Genomic DNA, 21,548 nt, shown 5'->3' on the forward strand with positions numbered 1-21,548 from the left:
GAAATTCCTAAAAGATATGTTCAAGATTTTTCTCCTGGGAGTCTACGAGTGTGTCAGAAACTCAGAAATCAACAGCAGCTATATGAATTCCAGTGAGGCCGTAATGCCATTTTCACAACATCCACAGATGTTGAGTAGGGTAGCCAGAGCAAAGCTACTTCAAAACCATGAGTCCCAAGCTTGATCATGTTGAAAGCCAGGATGCCTAGAATGAAAATGTAAACTGACAAGATAGCTTGGAGGGACAAACTGCCAAACCTTGTTAGAATAGATTCCCCCTCCCCCTTTCCGGAGCTCAGACTTGCTTGTATTCTAGTCATTTCCAGGACAATACAGCAAATTGCTCAGATAATAAAATAGGAATATGTAAAGCAAGGTTGTTGTTTTTTCTCTCTCCTTCAGATCCACAAATCCTTTAGAGATAAAAATGCACTGTGGCCCAATTTAGGCTCAACATGTTACGGCAAATGCTGAGTTTATGAAACATATCAAAACTAAATTAAAATCAAATTAAATCAAAACTAAACATGAATGGTTTAACATCTTGGCCTATCTGTTATTTACAGGCCGATAGTAAATGAATTCCCACAACAAATTGGATCCAATCCCAGTTTACTTAGCCTATTGTGTTATTTGAAGCCAGGGGTGTATTAGTCAGGACTTTTTTTGTCATAGAACGTCCAGAACGGAGTTCTGGCACCTTTTTTGGATGGAATCTTGTAGGGTAGGCAAGGCGGGTTGTATAACATTATGTGAGTTCCGGCACCTTTTTCTTTTACAAAAAAAGCACTGCTATTAAGCCATGCTCTGTGGCTTAGTAGCTTGTGCACAACATAGTGTGGCTTATCCAACAAGCCCTGAGTAAGCCAATAATGGCTTAGTATATTCTGAAACTAAGTCTAAATCTGTAGCAAGCCTGAAATCAAAATCATGTCACCCCTAACTCGTCTTTACAAAGTACAGAAAACCCATTTGTATCACTGTTTCACAAATCTGAAGGTGTTTAACATGAATTAACATTATAGTTGGGATTTTGTACCCTTTATACTAGGAAGAATATCTAAGGCTAGTTTGGCCAATTGGCTACAGGCCCAATAATGTATTTTCTTTCCTGTGAAAGCAAATCTAATGCTGTCATTGATTAACCAATTAACCAAGAAACTCAGTAGGTGATTTGAGGTCAATCATTCTTTACTGAGTTATCACATATATAAAATCTGGGGAGATCTCCAGCTATGTTTCCATGAGATGAGATATAAATACATAGAATAAACAGCAGTAAGTTGGCAGTTTAATTTAGCATCCTTAAATTAAATAAACACACATTATACTTACTTCAGTCATATCTCCATGGGATAAACGCTCCATATCTGTCTTGAGACTGCAAATGTTGATGATATGATTATACCTAAAAATATTAAAACTGAACTGAGTTGCAAGCTGTGATTCTTAGAAAATTTCTTTCATATCTCTGTAAATGAGCCTTGTAGCATTACTGGGATTATTATTGGAGAAGACTCCTTCAGTGTTGAGTATTGCTGGCTCTCCAACCTTGACTCAATGTCAGCCTTAGCAACTAGACCAGACAGGAAACATGACCAAATAACCTCATTCTATTTTATCGTAAAGCTGCATTAATAGACTTTTGCAAGTTTGAAAGTACAATTTTCCCCACCATGAACTTTATAGTCTGCTACAGAGGTACCTTGGTACTCAACTGCTTTGAAACTCCTCAAATTTGGTACTCAATGTATTTTGACATGAAAATTTTGTCCTGGTATTCGTTGTTTGTTTGGTACCCAACACACAAGCTAGAACTCATTGATGTTGGTTGCCTCATGATTTGCTGCCCTTTCCAGTTGAAATAGGGCAGGGGTCCCCAACTCCCGGTCCATGGACCGGTACTGGGCTGCAGCATGCCAGCAACCAGTCTGCACAAACAAGCAAAGCGCCATCTGTGGGATGCAAGCAGCACACAAAACCACGCACCCTCCGGTCTGCGGAAAAACCTCTCTCCACAGAAACGGTCCCTGGTGCCCAAAAGATTGGGGACCCCTAGGTTAGGGTTAGGGTGCCATATTAGTCATGTGATAACTCTTGCCCTGTGCAGTCTTATCTTCTGTGGTCATTTTGTGTATTTTTGTGTATTTTTTTCTCATCAGTACAGGTATTTTATTTTATTTATTTTATTTAATCTAAGTATGTATTAATTTTTAGGTTTGTTTCTCATGTAAAATAATGATATACAACCTTATCTTTTTATATACTGTATATTGCCTTAAAATGTGCATTGGCCTTGGTTTAGGAACACATTACGTTTATTTACATTATTCCTTACGTGAAAAAATGGTTTGGTACTCGTTTCTGGTACTTATCAAGCCTCTTGGAACCAATTAAAGACAGGTACTGAGGTAGCATTAAGGATACCTCGTAGACCTCCTGTTCCACCCATTATGCAGCTGGGGGCTGTGCTTCCTCTTATCTGTCTGTTCCTTAGACAACATCTCTTCACTATTTTTTTTCCAAGTTGTAGAGCTCCTACAATAACCAGCTGAGATGGAAATGACTCAGACTAAGAAGACGCTCAAATAACTGGGTCTTGTCAATTATTTTACCCTTAGATATTCTATGTCATATTTGAACTGAAGGTTCTTTTTCTATTTCATACCATTTCAGCAAAGCTTAATGCCTCCCCGCAGCATCTAATGGCTCGTGACATGCTAGTAATATTCCCTGGGGCCATTTTGAAGATGTGTTGAAAATGAGTTCTTGGGAGATGCGTTTGCTTGTTTGTTTGTTCCTGCTAAGCTTTCCTTCCTGCCTTTTCTTTTCTTTTCTTTTCTTCTTTTTGATCCACTTCAATATAACTTGAGGAAATGACAGAAGTGATATTTAGCAACCATTTACTCTCACAGCTGAGTACACCGGTCGGGTATAATATTTAGAAAACTAATAAGAAAGGAACAGCTTCCTTGGTTTCATTAAAAGCAAAGAACTTGCTGAGGGGAATACATAAACTCTTATTTGAAAATGAGAAGCTAAGGCATTTCTTATCTTGATTATTCTAATGTAGGTTGCTCAGCTGAGGTCCTTGACCTGCCTGTGGCCCTCAGAATCCTTGGGTGAAGCCCTCAAAGACCTTCTAAAATGGTCTAGCAAATTGTAAGTTTGGACGTGTGTAAAAAGAACATTAAATAGGGGGGGGGTATTAAGGTTAACTGTACTTAATTACCTCACTCTTACTAAAATTTCAAGTACATTTCAATTAAATCCATTTAAATTAATTTGTTTTGTCACTTTGTGTTAAAAATACAGGCAGAAGCAACCAGATCCACACATGTAGAATTCAAGTTTACTACTTTATTATATCCTGCCTATAATACAGGAATCTCCCCAGACTGCTTGCCTTCTCTTGCAACAGGCAGATTAGTTCTATGAAGCTTAAGGGATAATTTCACTCTTTGATCTCACCCTTGCATTGCTTGCATTAAGCTACATCATTCAGTCAGATCATCCACAACTGTTTGTGTTGGTTCACAATAGATTCTTCCAGCCCTTCCAGGAGATGAAGTAACTGAACTAGGACCTTTTAGGTGCCACATTATTTTGCTATAGGCTTTTGGAAGGACCAGACTACAAACAGAGAAGGCCTGATGCAAATTGTTCTCCATCCTCAAATGAACTTCTTCACACATTCAGGTCAACTTCTGAAGCTTCACTTCAGTTCCCATCACTCACTCAGGTAAGATGGCTCAGAAAGACACAGTCTTTCATTTGTGACACCTTGCCTGTGGAAGTCCTCTGGCAATGTTAGAATCTGAAAACCTTTAAGGTAGCCGACATTTTATGCCACAGTTTCATCTCAAATCGAGCAGTCATGGTTTAGTTTAATGTGCTTTTTTCTGAGTTACAGTTTTGAAAATTTTATTTTATTACTTCCATTTTCTGTCCCCAGGGCATTTCTTATATAAATATGTCAAGAGAAATACGTAGGTGTTTCCATAAACACATCTGATAACAGTTATTTAACAGTATAACACCCTAGCATTTAATCAAATACAATGCTTGCCCTTTCCTTTATATAGCTAAAAATAAAAGGATTAAAGACTGGATTCCTTTAAAAAAAAGAAAAGAAAAAAGAGCAGAGCCAAGGATCAGCAAAGGCAGTGTGATAATTCTGAAAGATCGAGAACGCTCCAATCTTAATCTCTTTTATTACTTAGGTTTATAGTTATCTTTGCACGATGGCTCAGCAGTTAAAAGATGCTCAGCTTGTCAGCTAGATAGCCCAGGTCCAAGACCTGAGCTCAGCACGATGGAGTGAGCCCCCGTTACTTGCCTCAGTTCCTGCCAACTTAGCAGTTCAAAAACATACAGATGCGAGTAGATAAATAGGTACCACTCTGGTGGAAAGGTTACAGCGTTCTGTGCGCCTTCAGCATATAGTCATGCTGGCCACATGACCATGGAAAAATCTTCGGATAATGCTAACTCCCTCGGTTAAGTAAAGGAGATGAGCACTGCTAGACTCGGACATGACTGGACAGGGGAAATCTTTCTAGTTACCTTTGTTCATCATAGTCTTCTCCAAACAGTATATTATCCCTGACACTTCCGTGAAATATCCACGCTTGCTGTGACACGTATGCCAAAGTGCCATTCACAACGACCTTCCCACGATACAGATACATCTGAAGTGGGTAGAAGGAATAGTTGGATGCCAAATCTGCCTCAGTGGCTTTTCCTGATCTCTGTTAATCCGTGCATCATAAATCACAGTTCTTAGATACCTATTTTGCTTCTAATGGAGAACTTGAAAATAATGAAACGTTAGGGAAGGATCTGCATACCAAAACCAGCCCTCCCATCTGGGCCAAAGGAGACATCAATTCTAGTCTCCAAATTTGGGCCTTATTGTAATGAAGTGGAAGTGATTATTTCTTTGCTCTTATTCTAGCTTTTGTATTACGACTAGGGAAAGATTTCATTGTGCCTCATACGCTAAGAATAATTGGACAGACTGAATTGTCTGCCTCTTGATTTAGCCTGTGCAGCGCAATTCCCTCCCACAGTTCACAATTAAATAAAAGTTTAATTCTGCAAACTTTTCTACATCTTATGGAACCTGATCTTTCCAAATACTGTCTGATCAGGACCTGTTAGATTTATATGCAACCTGAACATTGACTATCCATTGGAGTAGCCATTTTTCTAAATGGCTCAAGGCTCCATCCTGGACTTTTTAATGCACCGAAATGCAATTTGTATACAGATTTAGAGAGCAAATGCATAAATTTTCAGATCTCCTTCCTGGCTGGCTGAGGAATTCTGGGAGTTGAAGTCCACAAGTCTTAACGTTGCCAAGTCTGAAGACCCCTGGTTTAAACAAATAGTAAAACACCTGCAACCAACACCATAATGTTGGTGTGCACTAGCCATAAGAGCTGAGAAGTTCAACATATTAGTAGAGTGATGTATAGTTCACGTACTGTGGGTCTGCCTTTGGCCACCACACAATACTGAAGTTTTGACTTGATCAGCATAGCATAGTCAAGGAAAAGAGCCATGTTATTGTAAAATATCGTAAAATATTACATTAGAGATGAACTGAGAAAAACGTAGATAGGCATTTACATACCTGTCCTAATACTGCTTTGAGGATTGAAGTCTTTCCGCTTCCCACATTGCCGCAAATCCCCAAAACTTTCCTCTGGGAAGGAAAAATTTTTTGAGTATAATTTACACACGGCAGTAGAATTAGAATACTTTAGAATTAGAATACTTTATTTGGCCAAGTGTGATTTGACACACAAGGAATTTGTCTCTGGTGCAGAAGCTGTCCATGTACTTGCAAAACAACAGAGTAATAATAATAATAATGATACCAATAAGATAGGGTAGTAGAGAAAATGGGAATAATAATGATGATGATGATGATGATGATGATGATGATACAGCCATACAACAAGGGTAAATAGACATAAGATAGTACTGTGGGAATTAGGGGGAAAAAACTGTCTTTGTGTCTAGTTGTGTTGGCATGCAATGCCTTATAGCGAAGGGAGAAGTTGAAAAAAAAAATATGTCCAGGATGTGAGGGGCGTCTGTAGATAAATTTCTCAGCCCCCTCCTTCTGACCCACATAATATACAGGTCTTCTATGGAAGGCAGGCTATATTATGGAACTGTGGCAGTTTATATCCAGACCAAATCTTAACATCTTCGCGTAAATTATCACCAGGTTGATTTTGGTTTAAATATTATTGTTCCTCTGTACTTACTTTCTCTACTGTAAAACTTATATTCTGCAGGACAAAGCTGATGTCAATATCCCTGTCAACAAGTGATATCTGCGAGTCAGAAATGACTGGGTCGGTCCTGGGCTGGGATTTGCGGACCCTTTTCCCAGTCAGATGTCTTTTTTTAACAGTTTTGGTGTGGGGGTCACCGGAAACGCTTTCCCAAGCTATGGTGACGTCTTTCAGCACCACCGCATTTACGGAGCCCTGCAAGGTTGTCACATACGCAGAAGGCGTTTTCATGGTGAGGATTTTCTACAAGAGAAGAAACAAGTTCTAAGCTACATCAATGTATCCCTGATGGAAACATTTAACGTAATCTTGCAAATCTTGGGTGTTCCGTCTATGGAGATTCTCCATCGTCCAGGTCATGGTTGTCCCAAAGGTGCTTTTTTTCCAACTGGACATTCTTGTTTTTGTTCTCTTGGAAAAGGTTTCACTTCTCATCCAAGAAGCTTCTTCAGTTCTGAACTGAAGAAGAAGAAGAGATTAAGGGACAATTGATCTAACACAGACATGTCAAACACAAGGCCCGGGGGCCAGATCCGGCCCGCAAAGTGGTTTCATGTGGCCCGCGAAGCCATCCTGGGAACAGTGAGGGAACGGCCCCCACTGCCTTGGCCCCGGCCCAGAGACCCTCCTCCTGCCAGAGACCCTCAGATCTGTCCCACTCCTGCCCAGGCCCCCATAGGCACCCTTGATGCGAACGATGGAGAGCTGGCCACGCCCACCCAGTAGGCCATATGCACTCTAGCCACACCCACCCAGCAGGCCACGCCCACCCTGGCCCTACCCACCCGGCCCCTTGAGGGCAACCGCAATGCTGATGCGGCCGTCAATGAAATTGAGTTTGACACCCCTGATCTAACAGAAGAATCCAGTGTATTCTGTAACTAACACAGGGCGTTCTTTTTTGTGAACTTGCTTAAATATCCAAAAATATCTGTAATAGTTTCCCCCCCCCCCCAAAAAAAAATCCCACTATTTTTTTTTACCTTCAGCCTTTTTAAGGCAACATTGGCTTCTGCCACGGATTTCACTGAAAATGGCAAAATGGCAATTGAAAACCTCATGGAATTAAACACTGAAATCACACTGAAGGCCTGCAAAAGAGATGGAATTAAAGGATTCTTAGTATCAAGTGGGAGGGGGATACATCCAGGGGAGTCAAGACTCTTAAGAGTTCCTAACTTTCAATCCCCAAGTTTCTCTTTCCTAATTTGGGATCACAGATGACCCCCAACTTGGTGCGGCTAAACAGGTTGGACTCTCCGTATTGCCAACTTTTCAGAAGTCAGCAGGAATTTGCAAAAACTTAGTAAGATATTACAGATCGTCCTTGACTCACAACCACAACCGGGGCCCAAATTAGCTAAGCAAGACAGTTGTTAGCTGAGCTTTGCTCCATTTTGTGACTTTTCTTGTCACTCCAGTTGTTAATTGAGTAATATGCTTGTTAAGGGAAGGTGGCTTCCCTATTGACTTTGCTCCTCAGAAGGTCACAGAAGGGGATCATGGGACCCCGGGACACTGCAACCATCATAAATATGAGCCAGTTGCCAAGTGCCTGAATTCTGATCACGTGACCACAAGGATTCTACAATGGTTGTAGACGTATCCAGTTCCTGCAACTGTTCTTCATATGTTTTAACCTTTTAATCATCTTTTAAGTCTTTTAAGTCTTTTAATCATCATTGCTCTCTGCACTCTTTCCAGGGTCCCTTCCAATTCTATTCCATTCCATTCCATTCCATTCCATTATTCTATTCTATTCTATTCTATTCTATTCTATTCTATTCTATTCTATTCTATTCTATTCTATTCTATTCTATTCTATTCTATTCTATTCTATTCTATTCTATTATTCCATTCCACTCCACTCCACTCCATTCCATCCCATTCTATACATCACTATGCTAATATTTTGAACTTCTCAGCTCTTATGGCTAGTGCATACCAACATTATGATATTGGTTGCAGGTGTCTTACTAAGGCATTGTAAAGCGGTACTAACACTTCACGTGATCTTGATTCTATCCCTCTGTTAATGCAGCCTAGGAGAGTTGATCTGACATTTTGGTATCGTCTTGGTGAGGAACCGATGGCTATCATAAAGACAATGGAACAACTAAGAAAACAAAAGTGTCATCTTACAACAGCCGCTGATAGTTCGCGCTTTAACAGGGTATGGAAGCAAAACAGCATAACTATGGTTAGAGTGGAAACGACTGGCGTCAATGCAGAGTTCACGCTTTGGAGGTATCCCGCCTTTTCCAGTATTTTTCTTTCTGTTTCCCTGATGCCTGCAAAAGGTATAAAAGACATCCTCCTGTAATGACGTGGAGCAAAGTGATAAATCACATATCTTTCTAGACAATGGTCTATAATTTTGCAAATTATACCCTGTACACCTTCAATAAAAGGTGAATCGTAAATTGGGGTGAGAATGAGCTAGTTAAAGCATTCCACTGAAAGATGGAGGAACTACGGCAGTCGCCTCCCCACTCCAGGTACCTGTGATAATGTTTGCAAATGATTTTTCCCAGGCATACATTTTGATTAGCTTAATGGACGTCAAAATCTCATTCATGATTTGCACACGTCTGTCAGTCACCACAACAGAGCGTCTTCGAAAAACAGAAATTAATTTGGCCATCAACATCTGCAAGGAAGGGGGAAAATGCAATCAAGAGATTTCACACACGGCTGACCGCTAAACCCATGCCAGAAGACTAAGCAGTCTTCATAACCATAGCTATCCCTTCTGTTGTTCAGATTTAGGCTGCGAGAACAGGTAGTCCTCAACTTACGACCACAATGGAGCCCAAAATTTCTGTTGTTAAGTGAGACATTGGTTAAGTGAGTTTTGCCCCATTTTATGACTTGCCTTGCCTCGGTTACTAAGTGAATCACTGCAGTTGATATGTAACCTGGTTGTTAAGTGAATCTGGCTTCCCCCGCTTGTCAGAAGGTCACAAAAGGGAAATCACACAAGCTTGGGAGACAGCAACGGTCATAAATATGAACCTAGTTTGCCCAGCATCTGAATTTTGACCATGTGAGCGTGGGGAAGCTGCAAAGGTCGTGAAAAATGGTCATACGTTACTTTTTTCAGTTTCAAAGTTCAGTAACTTTGAACTGCCACTAAAGGAGATCAATCCTGACTGCTCTTTAGAAGGCCAGATCCTGAAGCTGAAACTCAAATACTTTGGCCACCTAATGAGAAGGAAGGACTCACTGGAGAAGAGCCTAATGCTGGGAAAGATCGAGGGCAATAGAAGAAGGGGACGACAGAGAATGAAGTGGCTGGATGGAGTCACTGAAGCAGTAGGCGTGAGCTTAAATGGACTCCAGAAGATGGTGGAAGACAGGAAGGCCTGGAGGAATGTTGTCCATAGGGTCGCGATGAGTCGGACACGACTTCACAGCTAACAACAACAAAAATGAACTGTTGTAAGCTGAGGGATATCTGTATTGTTGCTTAAATATTCACACTAGCATGGCTGATGTATAGAGCAGCATCAACGGATTTGGTCTATAAAATTTGCAGAAGTCCCAGAGTTTTAGTAAAATCCCAGTTGAAAGAAAGCTGCAAGATGATGATGATAACTTTATTGTCACTTTGAATGTACACCAATCGGCATACATCAAAATGAAATTTCATTGCATACAGCTCTCAAAGGGTCACCACCTCCGATATATACTCCTTGTTCGGGGCCCGCTCAAAGAGCCTTGGTGGAGCAGTGGGCTAATGCCTCCTTAAGTAACACCAGCTGCCTGCAATTAGTGCAGGTTCGAGTCCCACCAGGCTCAAGGTTGACTCAGCCTTCCATCCTTCCGAGGTAGGTAAAATGAGGACCCAGAGTGTTGGGGGCAATTAAGATGACTTTGTAATAATGCCGCTTGGGGGTGTGTGTGAAAGCCCTAATAAGCAGGCATATACATAGAATGAAGGCTACTGCTAAGCTTGTAAGCCGCCCTGAGTCTTCGGAGAAGGACGGGATATAAATGGAATTTTTTAAAAAATCACATTGTCCATTTTAGTCTCTAGGGAGTGAACGATGGCACACAGGATAGATGGAAATGGGGCTCCAGATCTCTGCAAGGAAGCAAAACCATTAAAACCAAAATGCGTGGAAACAGACTAGAATGTCCTCTCTACTCACTCCACTTTGCACATCAAGTTGCCACCAACAACTTCCTTAAAGTGGGAGGAAGTGGATTGTTATTTTAGTAATATGGAGAGAGAACAGTAGAAGACATATATATGTATGTATATATATTAGAAAAGGAAAAGGTTTCACCTGTAATAGTATAAATGTGGCATAAATGAATGTTCCTATGAGAGCCGTCGGACCAAGGAGGGCACAAGAATAGATGGTGCAAACAACGATCAAAAGGGGCGCGGTCATGGGCATCGGGCCAAACAAGGCAGCTTCGAATATCCGAAAACCATCATTGGCTAAGAAATTAATCAACTGAAAGACAATGAAGAAACTGGTCAGAAATGATCTTGCATTGAAAGCTTTCCAAATCACAGTCAATCAGTGTTAATGTCAGGATCAGGATGGCCAAATTCATACCTCGAGGATGTCAACCCTAAAGACAACAGGATAGGATAGGATAGGATAGGGTAGGGTAGGGTAGGGTAGGGTAGAATAGAATAGAATAGAATAGAATAGAATAGAATAGAATAGAATAGAATAGAATAGAATAGAATAGAATAGAATAGAATAGAATAGAATAGAATAGAATACTGTAGAATAGAATAGAATAGAATTTAATAACAGAGTTTGAAGGGACCTTGGAGGTCTTCTAGTCCAAACCCCTGCTCAGGCAGGAATTATTCAATTGGAATAATTCAATTAGTAACCTGGATTTGGTTTGTTCTACTATAAACATGAAGCAATGGTGGGCTACAGGTATTGTTAACATGTCAAAGGGGACATGAAAGTCCAAGTACTAAACAGTTAGATGCAGGTTTTATCTTGTCCTTCTCTGTGAGCTTGCAGTATTTATGCACATATGTGGCTACTTAGAGAAGTTCTCCTAGCTTAATATCAAAATGGAGATATTATGAGAACGTTAAGAGTCCTGGAGGATCACAACAAAGGGCTTTCTAGTCCATCATTTTTAGTTCTGCACAATTATTATTATTATTTATTATTTATTAAATTTTTATACCACCCTTCTCCCGAAGGACTCAGGGCGGTGTACAGGGCAATAAATATCAAAATATACATACAAAAGTTAAAAAAGATTAAATAATTATGCCCAATATAATACAATAATTAAAACAATGTTAAAACCAAATCCAAACCCCAAACCCATCAGACCAAGATGACCAAGAAGAAGTTGGGAAGCTGTAAAAAAGGACATGAAGGCCATTGCCTTGTCCTCTTTAGCTGTTATTTCTTATATTAGATTCTAAAGATACCGTATTGTATCAGGATTAGCAATCATTGTTGGCTCCAGCCATTAATCAGAAGCTCACAAAGTCTCTTGCAGAAAAGCAAACACCGAATACATTTTTGTAAATTAAATATTTATAGGAAATCAGATGAGGACGCGATCGTAAAGACTTACTTTGCCTAAAGATGCGTGTTTCAAGGACTTACAAGCTAGCAGGTTCTCAAAAGCAACTGTTGTCACAGCAACTTTTACCCTGACAGCAGTGCGATAGTTGATAGCCCATGTCAACGACCACAACACAACTTTTGAAAATTCAGTGAAAAAAAGGGCCATGCAGAGGCCCACACCCTCCACCAAGTCCTTTGAATCTTTGTCATTGTACTGGAGGATGTTATGGAAGATCAAGGTCTGCCAAAAACAAACAAAAACATAAACATATTTTTTTTTGGAAAATGTGTATTGTTGGTATATTTTTTAGTGGTTGATATTATTCAATACTGCCTATTTATTTTTCTCTCCCCTCCCCAGTTTAAAATCTGTGCAAAAAAACTGGCAGGTTTCCCAGGCAGCAGGGGTGTAGCAATCACTCTGCCAAGAATCACTCTGAAGAAATAAGTCTTCAGACTATTGAATCGTCTAGTCTAGGATTATTTGCAACATAAATTCTCATTTGGGGGCAGATTTCTTTTGAGTGTTGTTCTACAATTCAGAGCATTTGGAGAAGAAGTGTTTTAGCAGTGTTGGTGTCATTGTTATGAAAATCAGAAGCTCAAGCTGTGGTTCTAGATCACTCATGAGGATGGTGATGCCAAGATTGATGTGATTCTTAGCCTAAGAAAAGATCACATTTGCACCAAAGAATGAAACTGGGATCTTTTGCAGGTGGTATGGGTGTTTCACAGAAATAAGATCTCTTTTGTTAAAATTGGTTTATAAATGCAATAGCAGTAGGCAGAGACATTCTCCAGTGGTTTGTCTATTGATTCTCATTCTATTTGATGAAAGAGAATTTGCTTTTGAATTTTCTTTCAAAGCAGATGCCAATTGCAATGAGTGTCTTAAAACTGAAGTCTCTCTCTCTCTCTCCCCCTCTCTCTCTTCTCTCTCTCTCCCCTCTCTCTTCTCTCCTCTTTCTCTTCTCTTCTTTCTCTCTCTTTCTCTCTCTGCTTAGAGAGAACTTTCTCCTCTCTCTCCCTCTCTCTCTGAGACAAAGCAACTGGGAAGCTAGGTCTATGGCCAAGCTGGTGTGGCCAGCTCACCACGACCAACTTACCACAGCCAACTCGCTGTGAGACAACTCTCCATGGCCAATTCACCATGGGACAACTTGCTGCAGGACAAGAGTTACACTACTGTCGAAGAAATGGTGGAATAGAATCATTAAAGCAAGGCTGGAAAAGGAGGGACAACATGAAATGCGAATGACAAAAATTAAAATGATTTTTAAATTATTTTAAATACTTAAATTGAATTGTTGAATTGACCCATTGGGAGTTGGTCACACCAAGTTGGCATGGCAAGTTGGCCGTGGTGGGTTGGCCCTCCCAAGTTGCCCCATTCCGCCCTCTCTGGCTTCCTACATATTCTTTCAATCCCAAAGAAAGAGATCAGAAACCACTCCAGGGTGGCCTTTTGACTGAGGGGTGGATTTATCAAACGTTCTGCCTCCAGCAAGGGTTTGAAATGTACTCCTTCCCTTGGAAAATTTTTTGAGAAATCAGCCCACTAAATTCTCCATTCAAATATGGTGAAAGGTTATCCATGTCAGCTCTCAACATGTACTTCCAGGTTACTCACTGGCCCCAAAACACCAAAAATGGCATAAAAAATATTAGCAATTATGTCCATGAAAATCCTTGTCCTTTGAAATTGAAAGAACACTTTGCCTAAAGAAGCTTTCTCAAGTCCGACTTTGGCAACCTCAGCTTCCCAAAGGAGTCGAAATCTGTAAAAAAAGGAAAAAAAAAGCAAACGACTCACGTTACATATTTCTTTTAATGCCCACGCTTGTGAAAATCGCTGGTGTCAATTAATTATTACAGAGGTTATAATGGGGTATCTTGCTTTAAGCAGACATTCGAGCTTAGAATTAGTTAAGCATCAGTCAAGGCTTTGCCAATGCCTTATCTGAAAGTTGGTTGTTGTTGTTGTTTTTACTCCACTGCTTATTTCACTGGTCTTACACTTTGCAGTGAATAACAAGAGTTGGAAGGGACCTTGGAGGTCTTCTAGTCAGGCAGGAAAACCCTACACCAGACATGTCAAACACAAGGCCCGGGGGCCCAGATCCGGCCCACGAAGTGGTTTCATGCGGCCCGCGAAGCCATCCTGGAAACAGTGAGGGAACAGCCCCCACTGCCTTGGCCCTGGCCCAGAGACCCTCCTTCTGCCAGAGACCCTCAGATCTGTCCCACTCCTGCCTGGGCCCCCATAGGCACCCTTGATGCGAATGATGTAGAGCCACGCCCACCCAGTAGGCCACGCCCACCCTGGCCATACCCACCTGGCCCCCCGAGGGCAACCGCAATGCTGATGCGGCCCTCAATGAAATTGAGTTTGACACCCCTGCCCTACACCATTTCAGACAAAGGGTTGTCCAATCTCTTCTTAATGCACACCTTCCCCAAAGAATGTCTGCCAAGAAGACTTACATCAGGACGATCACTTTCCAGCTGCAACCAGTAATCATGTAGAAATTACAGGGTCTCGCTTGGCCCACAGCCCTGTTTTCCTTCTTCTTTTAGGGAAGGAGCAGCCCTGTTGTTTTCTTACAAGCCACTGCCTATTAAGGTTTGTTAGCTTCGAAGTCCAGTGAATGCAAAGGAGGGCCACCTCCTGTTCTCCAGGAAGTTAGGGGTGGGTGGGTGGGTGGGTGGGCCGAGCGGGATTTTGAAATAGTAACTGCATCACAACAGCCGTACCTTTTGGCATTCGGCTCGGCGCTGTCGTAGTAGGAGAGAGGAGGCAAAGTAGCTATATTGATTTTGTGCCGGTATCCTTGGAGCATTATATCGGAATACCAAGAATAGGTAGCAAATGAGAAAAGTCCAGCATTGTCCACGGGATTCTTGGAAGACCTGTAACAGGGTCAGAGAGAAAAGAGGGAATCCGCAGTTGGGGAAAAAGGGGAAGATGTTACAGGCATCCAAAGCTGCCTTCTGCCTTGGACCGTTGCCCGTTCGGTCCCCCTCCTCCTCCTCCTCCTCCTCCTCCTCCTTGATTGGCACTTGTTCATCGGCCGAGACCTTTTCCTCATCTCTGACAGCTGCGGCCTTTGAGCAAGACTCCTCTAATCTTTTCACTGGGTATTGAATAGCTGTCTCCAGGAAGTCAGCCTGCCTGTTTGTGCCTTTTCAGCGGTGGAAACGGGCGAGGCCCGTTTTTAATTCACTCCGGCTTTTATTTCTCAACAAGTTCTTTCTCCGCTGCTCGCCAATCGTTTAACTTCCACGATAAGTGTAAAACCGGGCTGCCTCTGTGCGTGGAATGGAAAGCTGGCCTCGGGAGTGGGGAACGGCTGAGCAAACAGGGGGGGGGGGAGGATTTTTTTTTTAAAAAAAATCATTACAGGTACATTGCCCTCAACTTACAACCATGCATTTAGTGACTGTTTGAAGTTACAATGGCACAGAATTTTTTTTTACTTATGAAAGAGCCTTGGTGGAGCAGTGGGCTAATGCCTCCTTAAGTAACACCAGCTGCCTGCAATTAGTGCAGGTTCGCATCCCACCAGGCTCAAGGTTGACTCAGCCTTCCATCCTTCCCAGGTAGGTAAAATGAGGACCCAGATTGTTGGGGGCAATTAAGCTGACTTTGTAATAATGCCGCTTGGGGGGGGGCGAAAGCCCTAATAAGCAGGCATATACAGTACATACTGTAGAATGAAGGCTACTGCTAAGCTTGTAAGCCGCCCTGAGTCTTCAGAGAAGGGCGGGATATAAATGGGATTAGAATAAAATAAATAAATGACCGCTTTTCACGCTTATGACCATTGCAGCATCTCTGTGATCGCATGATCAAAATTCAGACAGCTGGCAACTGACTCATATTTATGACGGTTGCAGGGGTCCCGGGGTCATGCGATCCCCTTTTGCGACCTTTCCTTCTCCATCTTTGATAGGCCTTTGTATTGCCTCTCTATCTTCTCATCCTTCCGCCTCGTAGGTTCCCAAGGAACAGGCAGATCGCCCTGCTTACAAATCTAAATTTGAAGCAGATTTGAAATGAGTCAAGGGCCAGTGAAATTAAGTCCAGAATTGTGATCCCCTTGCTTGCAGGTTGATCACCCATGATGTTTTTAAAGAACTGTATGTCAATTTATGAGGGTAATTTAAGTACTCTGCCTATCTACTACATCTCAGGGTATGGGAATAACGAAAACCAGGTCTCTGGTAGTCATAAATTAGGTGATTGACTCATTGAGGAGTGGTGGTGCCAATCATTGAGATACTATTCATTGCTATATTCTAAGTATGAAAACGTGCAACTTGCCTTGCTCTTAAGCGGATCGGAATCATGGTTTTTAAGCTTCGTGAATATTTCTGGTAGAAGGTCTTTTCAATATTTGTTTTGTTCAAATCAGTGGGAGGCAGATAATGTCCCAACATCATATTGTCATCCTGAAGGTACCACAGGTTGCTGTTCCTAGCCATCTTTTTCTTTTATGGGGAAAAAAAAGGAGAAGGTGGTTAATTCTGAACAGCCATTTCTTTTTGTTTTCCTTTTGGTAAAAAGAAAAAAAAAGCTGGAAGGCTTGGAGTCAGAAGATTAACAGAAATCTCTGGCAATTCAATGACAAAGGCAAATATACCTGGCACAGGTCATTTTTGCAAAGCCATTTTAATTTCGGAGGCATTAAGTCAATTTTTCAGCAGCCAAAATGGAAGGATCCCAAATACTTATCAATAGGACATAGTCGATTGAGTCTGTTGGACAACCATCCTCTTCTTTTCAAAACCAAAGCAACTAGGCACCCAGAGTCCATAACTTAATGAAAGCCCAAACAAGCCTGTCCCCTTATTTTGTGTGGCCTTCTTGACTTTCTTAGTTGTCTCTTCCCCAACTCTGCATATGTTCCTTTTCTAAAGAACAGCTTAAATCAAAAGGTTCTAACTAGCCGAAGAGTTTGATGGGACTTTCAGGCACAAACTCATGTTTTGCATGTGACAACAAAATACATTTGTTCCTACCAGTTCTCATTCCCTTTGATAGAGAATATGCTTAAAGGTTGGGACGTTAAATGTATTGTTCTGCGTCACACTGATCCACTCGTTCTGGGAGAAGATCTTGCCGTTTTCTAGAGGCAAAAGGATGGGACCTTGTCCTCTGGACATGTTCAGAAGCAAGCAAGCAAAAAGGGGAAAATAGCTATAAGCCCTAAGGGCTGGTGAAGACCCCTAAACCTGGAGCTAACATTATGATGAAAGAATAGATTTTCAACCAAAATCTATTCAACCATTTGCTATTCTGCCCAATTTGCTGAGATGACAGGAATTTGAAATGGAAAAGAGAACGTATGGATACAGAAAGCTGAACATGAGTTTTATAGATAATATACCCTTATCTCACATCAAAACATTATCTTTGCAAGTCTGTCCTCTTTTGAAATGAGTTCCTGTCCACAACCAACTGTGAGATGAAAGAAAATCTCTCATTAGTCTTGTGTGGCTCCTTATTGTAAATGATTGGCCAGCAGTATAAAGGTTTAGTAGAAAGGTATGCAAATATTCCCAAACCTGACTTAACGTCACAAATCTAAGAACTCCACTCCCCCTATGGATAAAGCCTGGTTTCACCCATCGATATAGTGACTGCACTGCTTAATTCTTTTCTGCATGAGCTACTGTCTCCCAAGAGATGACTGACAGATTGAATACATGAGGTCCTCCTCTCCCTTCACGTTGCTACTCCTTCAATTCGCTTCCACCTGAAAGTATTTTGTCTGATCCTCCAAAATGGTGCAGCCTCTGTCTCTGCAACTGCCTGACTCAACTGCCACTCTGGATTCATAAATAACATTCTAGAACACTTCCTGCTCTCTCCCTCCTGAATTCTCTTGACCTTTCTCAAAGTTCTGACTGGTGAGTGGATTGCACGAAGGAGGGGAAGAATTCAGGCTCAGGAGATCTTGGAATACAGTACTGCATCCAGTTTTGGTCACCATGATGTAAAAAAGAGGTTGACGCTCTAGAAAGAGTACAGAGAAGAGCAACAAAGATGATCAGGGGACTGGCGGCTAAAACACGTAAGAAACAGTTGCTGAAAATGGGTATGTCTAGTTTAATGAAGAGAAGGACCAGGGGTGACATGATAGCAGCATTCCAGTATCCACAAAGAAGAGGGAGTCAACCTATTCTCCAAAGCACCTGAAGGCAGGACAAGAAGCAATGGATGGAAACTAACCAAGGAGAGAAGCAACCTAAAATTAAAGAAAAATTTCCTGACAGTTAGAACAGTGGCACAACCTTGCCTCCAGAAGTTGTGAATGCTCCAACACTGGAAGTTTTAAAGAAGAGATTGGACAACCATTTGTCTGAAATGGTATAGGGTTAGGGTTAGGTCACCATGAACTCATAGAGCAAAATGGACATCATGAACAAATTCCGAGTGGTTGGGTCTGGTTAGGAGGGCACTGACTTTTCTAGGCTGCACTGGTAAAATACATGGGAAAATCCCATTGGAGGAAAATCCCACTTAGGCTTTCCTGCCTAAAACAAAAGTAAAACAAAGCAGAGTTTGCATGTCATAGTGACCAACTTAATTATTCTGACCTTCCTTTGAAAGCCTCTGAACTTCACCTTTTTATCCTATCAAGCACTCTGTTTGATTTAGATACACTGGTGCAGTTGAGTTTAAACATACGTGTGCACGCATGATTTAATCTTTTATTTTCTTGAGCTAGTTCATATGTGTAATGTAATCAGGTTCAGGTAACTCAAGCTGATTTCTGTGGGTCCCGTAAAATATTTAAAAGATTGATTTAATGAATACAATGTGCCATCTGCTGATAGCCTTTTTTTTTTAAACATCCCATTTATTACAGCTCAGGAAATTAAATATTGTATGATGCCCTGACATCCTGTGGTCATAAACTGATATAACAAGAGGAGTGAGTCTGGAATTGTTCCTCTGAACGGGAGTTTTTCCTATTACAATCTTTAGGAGTGTTGGTATGGAAATACACAACTTTCTTCAGCCAGATGTTCCTCCTAGGTTGGTTGAAGAGGATGCTTTTGAGTTGAAAGCCATGGGGGGGGGGTTGGCAGAGCCTTCGTTTGCAACAGGTCACAGCTGAAAACCAACTTGTAAAGTCGCACTGGGACCCGATTCAAGGTAATCCAGTTCTTTGCACCAGGGGCCCTTAGTCAGAAAGCCCCCATCTTCCCTAACTCAACTAGATCATCATCTGGGAACTACAGTCAACCAACAGCAGCGGTGAAGGAGCAGCAATTCTAGTTTTCCACCAACTGCTCCTGCACCTTCCTGTGGATTCTGGAAAGGACCAGCACATAATAAATTAAAGGGTGTCCCTCTGTCTTAATGCACGAATCAAAGGGAGAATTTGCTTTATTTCTGACTCGTGTTGGTGTTGAAACTAATAAGGCGGCAAATCTTGCATGCCCTGATGGGAAAATAAGTCCACTGAAAATAAGAATTGACCTGCAAGTGACAATTTGATTGCACAGCAAATAACAATTTTAATGCTTGTTTAACTCGCCTGATTCCTCCCTCCCTCCCGCCACGCCCAAGCAAATACAGATAGTCCTCGACTTACAACAGTTTATTTAGAAACCGACACTGTTCTTCTATTCCACCCTTTTCCCCCCTAATGAATTACTTATTATTGCGTCTGAGTTTCTGAGTCGCCCCGCCCGGCTTTAAAGAGGCGGCGCAACGCCAGATACGGCCAGAAGGGGCGGTCGCGAGCAGCTCGTGCAGCACGGGCGTCTTGCGCCGTTTGCCCCTCGCCGCTCGCCGTAGCGCGGCCCGTACGCGACGCGACGGGCCTGGCGCGAGAGCCGCTCCACCATGGCGTCCTCGGGCAGCGCCATCCAAATCCCGACCCGCCTGCCGCTGCTGCTGACGCCCGAAGCCGTGCTGCTGCCGGGCTCCACCATGCGCGCCAGCGTGGACTCTCCGCGGAACATGCAGCTGGTGCGGAGCCGGCTGCTGAAGGGCACGTCGCTCAAGAGCACCATCCTCGGCGTCATTCCCGACACCAAGGACCCGGCCAGCGACCTCGACGCGCTGCCGCCGCTCCACAGGTACGGGACGCGGCCTTGCCCGACGCGGTCGCCATGGCGACCGGCGCCCCCCGCGACCCCCCCCCGAGCTCGCCGGTTGCTGTAACAGCGGTCCCTTCCGCGAACCCTTCCCAACATGGCGGTCGTGACGTCAGGAGGACCACGCCCCCTCGTCCCCCTCCCTTCGACCACCTGCCTTAATCCGGAGACCTTCCCTTGCGTTGCCATGGTCACCGCCGGGCCTGTTGCCACGGAGCTACCCTCCCTCCCTCCCACCGGCCATCTATCGCACCTAAAGTTGCCATGGCGACTGCAGCCCCCTCTTTCCTCTTTTTTTCTTTCTGGCCAGGGATGCTCTTTGCTCCTTGGCTAATTGGAGCAAAGTAATTATTAACTTATTAGAGTTGTGACATTGAGCTTTATTCCTGATTTAATGCATTTCCCTAGGTGCCCGTCTCAGGGCAGGGATTTTTGATTATTCCCTTCATTTTTATTTTGGCTCACAAAAGAGATCCAAGGTTGCCTTGTCTTTGTGTGTAAACAGCAAACAGTCGTGTATGTGAGATTTTTATTTATTACATTTTTATACCTCCCATCTTTCCTATGAAATGGCTCTGGGGCAGCTATGGAAATTTAATAAATAAATAGGTTATGAATTTGCCTTGACAATCCCACCCTGTTCTTTTCTTCGGAGCACACAACAGGGTGCTTGAGGAGTGGAGCGCAGTTAGCATGAGAAGTTTACTTCCCGTTCGGTGGTAATCACTCGTGAAGTTTATAGAAATAGATTTTAAAAATGGTGGCTTTCAAGTTTTAGAAACTTTGCTTTTGGAAATGGATCGAGATAAAACGGTGTGGGAAAACGCAGGGGTACCAATCAGAGTTTCGTGTTCTGTCCTTGAAAGTGGTTTGTGATTTTAGCTAGTGTTAATGTAGGCCAGGCTCTCAAGGAGGGGGACATGGCTGTAAGGAAAACACTCTTAACAATTTGCTGGTGAAAAGACAACTAATAGATCACTTTAAAACAGCAAAGAAGTGGCTTCAGAAACTCAATGAAGGAAATCCCTGCAAGTGTGTGTTGCTTTTTTGATGCTTGAATGTAGGCTTATAAATGGTCAGACGCTTCCTCTTGTCAAAAGATTGAAAGGGTTCTCTATGCAAAATGTTCCATGTTCAATCCCAGGCATCTCTAAGCAAAATGCCTGTCTGAAGCAGGAATCTAACCATCTGGAACTTTTTCAAAGTATTTTCAAATGTTTCTGTAACTAGGACTAACCCTGCTGACATAGTATATTGTTAGCTGCTTTATCGTGGGCAACATCTTTTAAGACAGCCCCATGGAGACAGGTAGTCCTCAACTTACAGCAGTTTATTTAGTGAGCGTTCGAAGTTACAGTGGCACTGAAAAAGTGCCTTAGGACCATTTTCCACACTTCGGACCCTTGCAGCATCCCCATGGTCATGTGAATAAAATTCAGACGTTTGGCAACTGACTCATATTTAGGATGGTTGTAATGTCCCCAGGGTCATGTGGTCCCCTTTTGCGACCTTCTGACAAGCAAAGTCAATGAGGAAGCCAGATTCACTTAATAAC

The 21,548-nt window shown here is 42.4% G+C and overlaps 2 protein-coding genes and 1 long non-coding RNA gene across 3 annotated transcripts in view; 1 reads left to right on the plus strand and 2 right to left on the minus strand.

Moving 5' to 3' along the window:
* The window catches only part of LOC310644900 (ATP-binding cassette sub-family C member 12-like), a gene marked incomplete at both ends in the record, with an annotated part of 41,816 nt that extends 25,453 nt beyond the window's left edge, over nt 1–16,363 (minus strand). The window contains 12 exons of the mRNA XM_083370233.1: nt 1,332–1,408; nt 4,567–4,691; nt 5,639–5,710; nt 6,282–6,554; nt 7,295–7,402; nt 8,454–8,602; nt 8,814–8,961; nt 10,604–10,777; nt 11,886–12,119; nt 13,509–13,656; nt 14,633–14,788; nt 16,203–16,363. Coding sequence (XP_083226359.1) covers nt 1,332–1,408; nt 4,567–4,691; nt 5,639–5,710; nt 6,282–6,554; nt 7,295–7,402; nt 8,454–8,602; nt 8,814–8,961; nt 10,604–10,777; nt 11,886–12,119; nt 13,509–13,656; nt 14,633–14,788; nt 16,203–16,363 — 1,825 coding nt within the window. The remainder of the gene's footprint in view (nt 1–1,331; nt 1,409–4,566; nt 4,692–5,638; nt 5,711–6,281; nt 6,555–7,294; nt 7,403–8,453; nt 8,603–8,813; nt 8,962–10,603; nt 10,778–11,885; nt 12,120–13,508; nt 13,657–14,632; nt 14,789–16,202) is intronic.
* The window catches only part of LOC310645094, a 296,214-nt gene that overhangs the window by 111,780 nt on the left and 162,886 nt on the right, over nt 1–21,548 (minus strand). The gene's annotated exons all lie outside the window — the stretch shown is intronic.
* LONP2 (lon peptidase 2, peroxisomal) overlaps nt 19,482–21,548 on the plus strand; it is a 51,016-nt gene continuing 48,949 nt past the window's right edge. The window contains exon 1 of the mRNA XM_083370633.1: nt 19,482–19,975. Coding sequence (XP_083226759.1) covers nt 19,740–19,975 — 236 coding nt within the window. The 5' untranslated portion in view covers nt 19,482–19,739. The remainder of the gene's footprint in view (nt 19,976–21,548) is intronic.

The sequence above is a fragment of the Vipera ursinii genome (assembly GCF_947247035.1).
Source record: "Vipera ursinii genome assembly, chromosome: 10".
NCBI classification, from domain to species: domain Eukaryota; kingdom Metazoa; phylum Chordata; class Lepidosauria; order Squamata; family Viperidae; genus Vipera; species Vipera ursinii.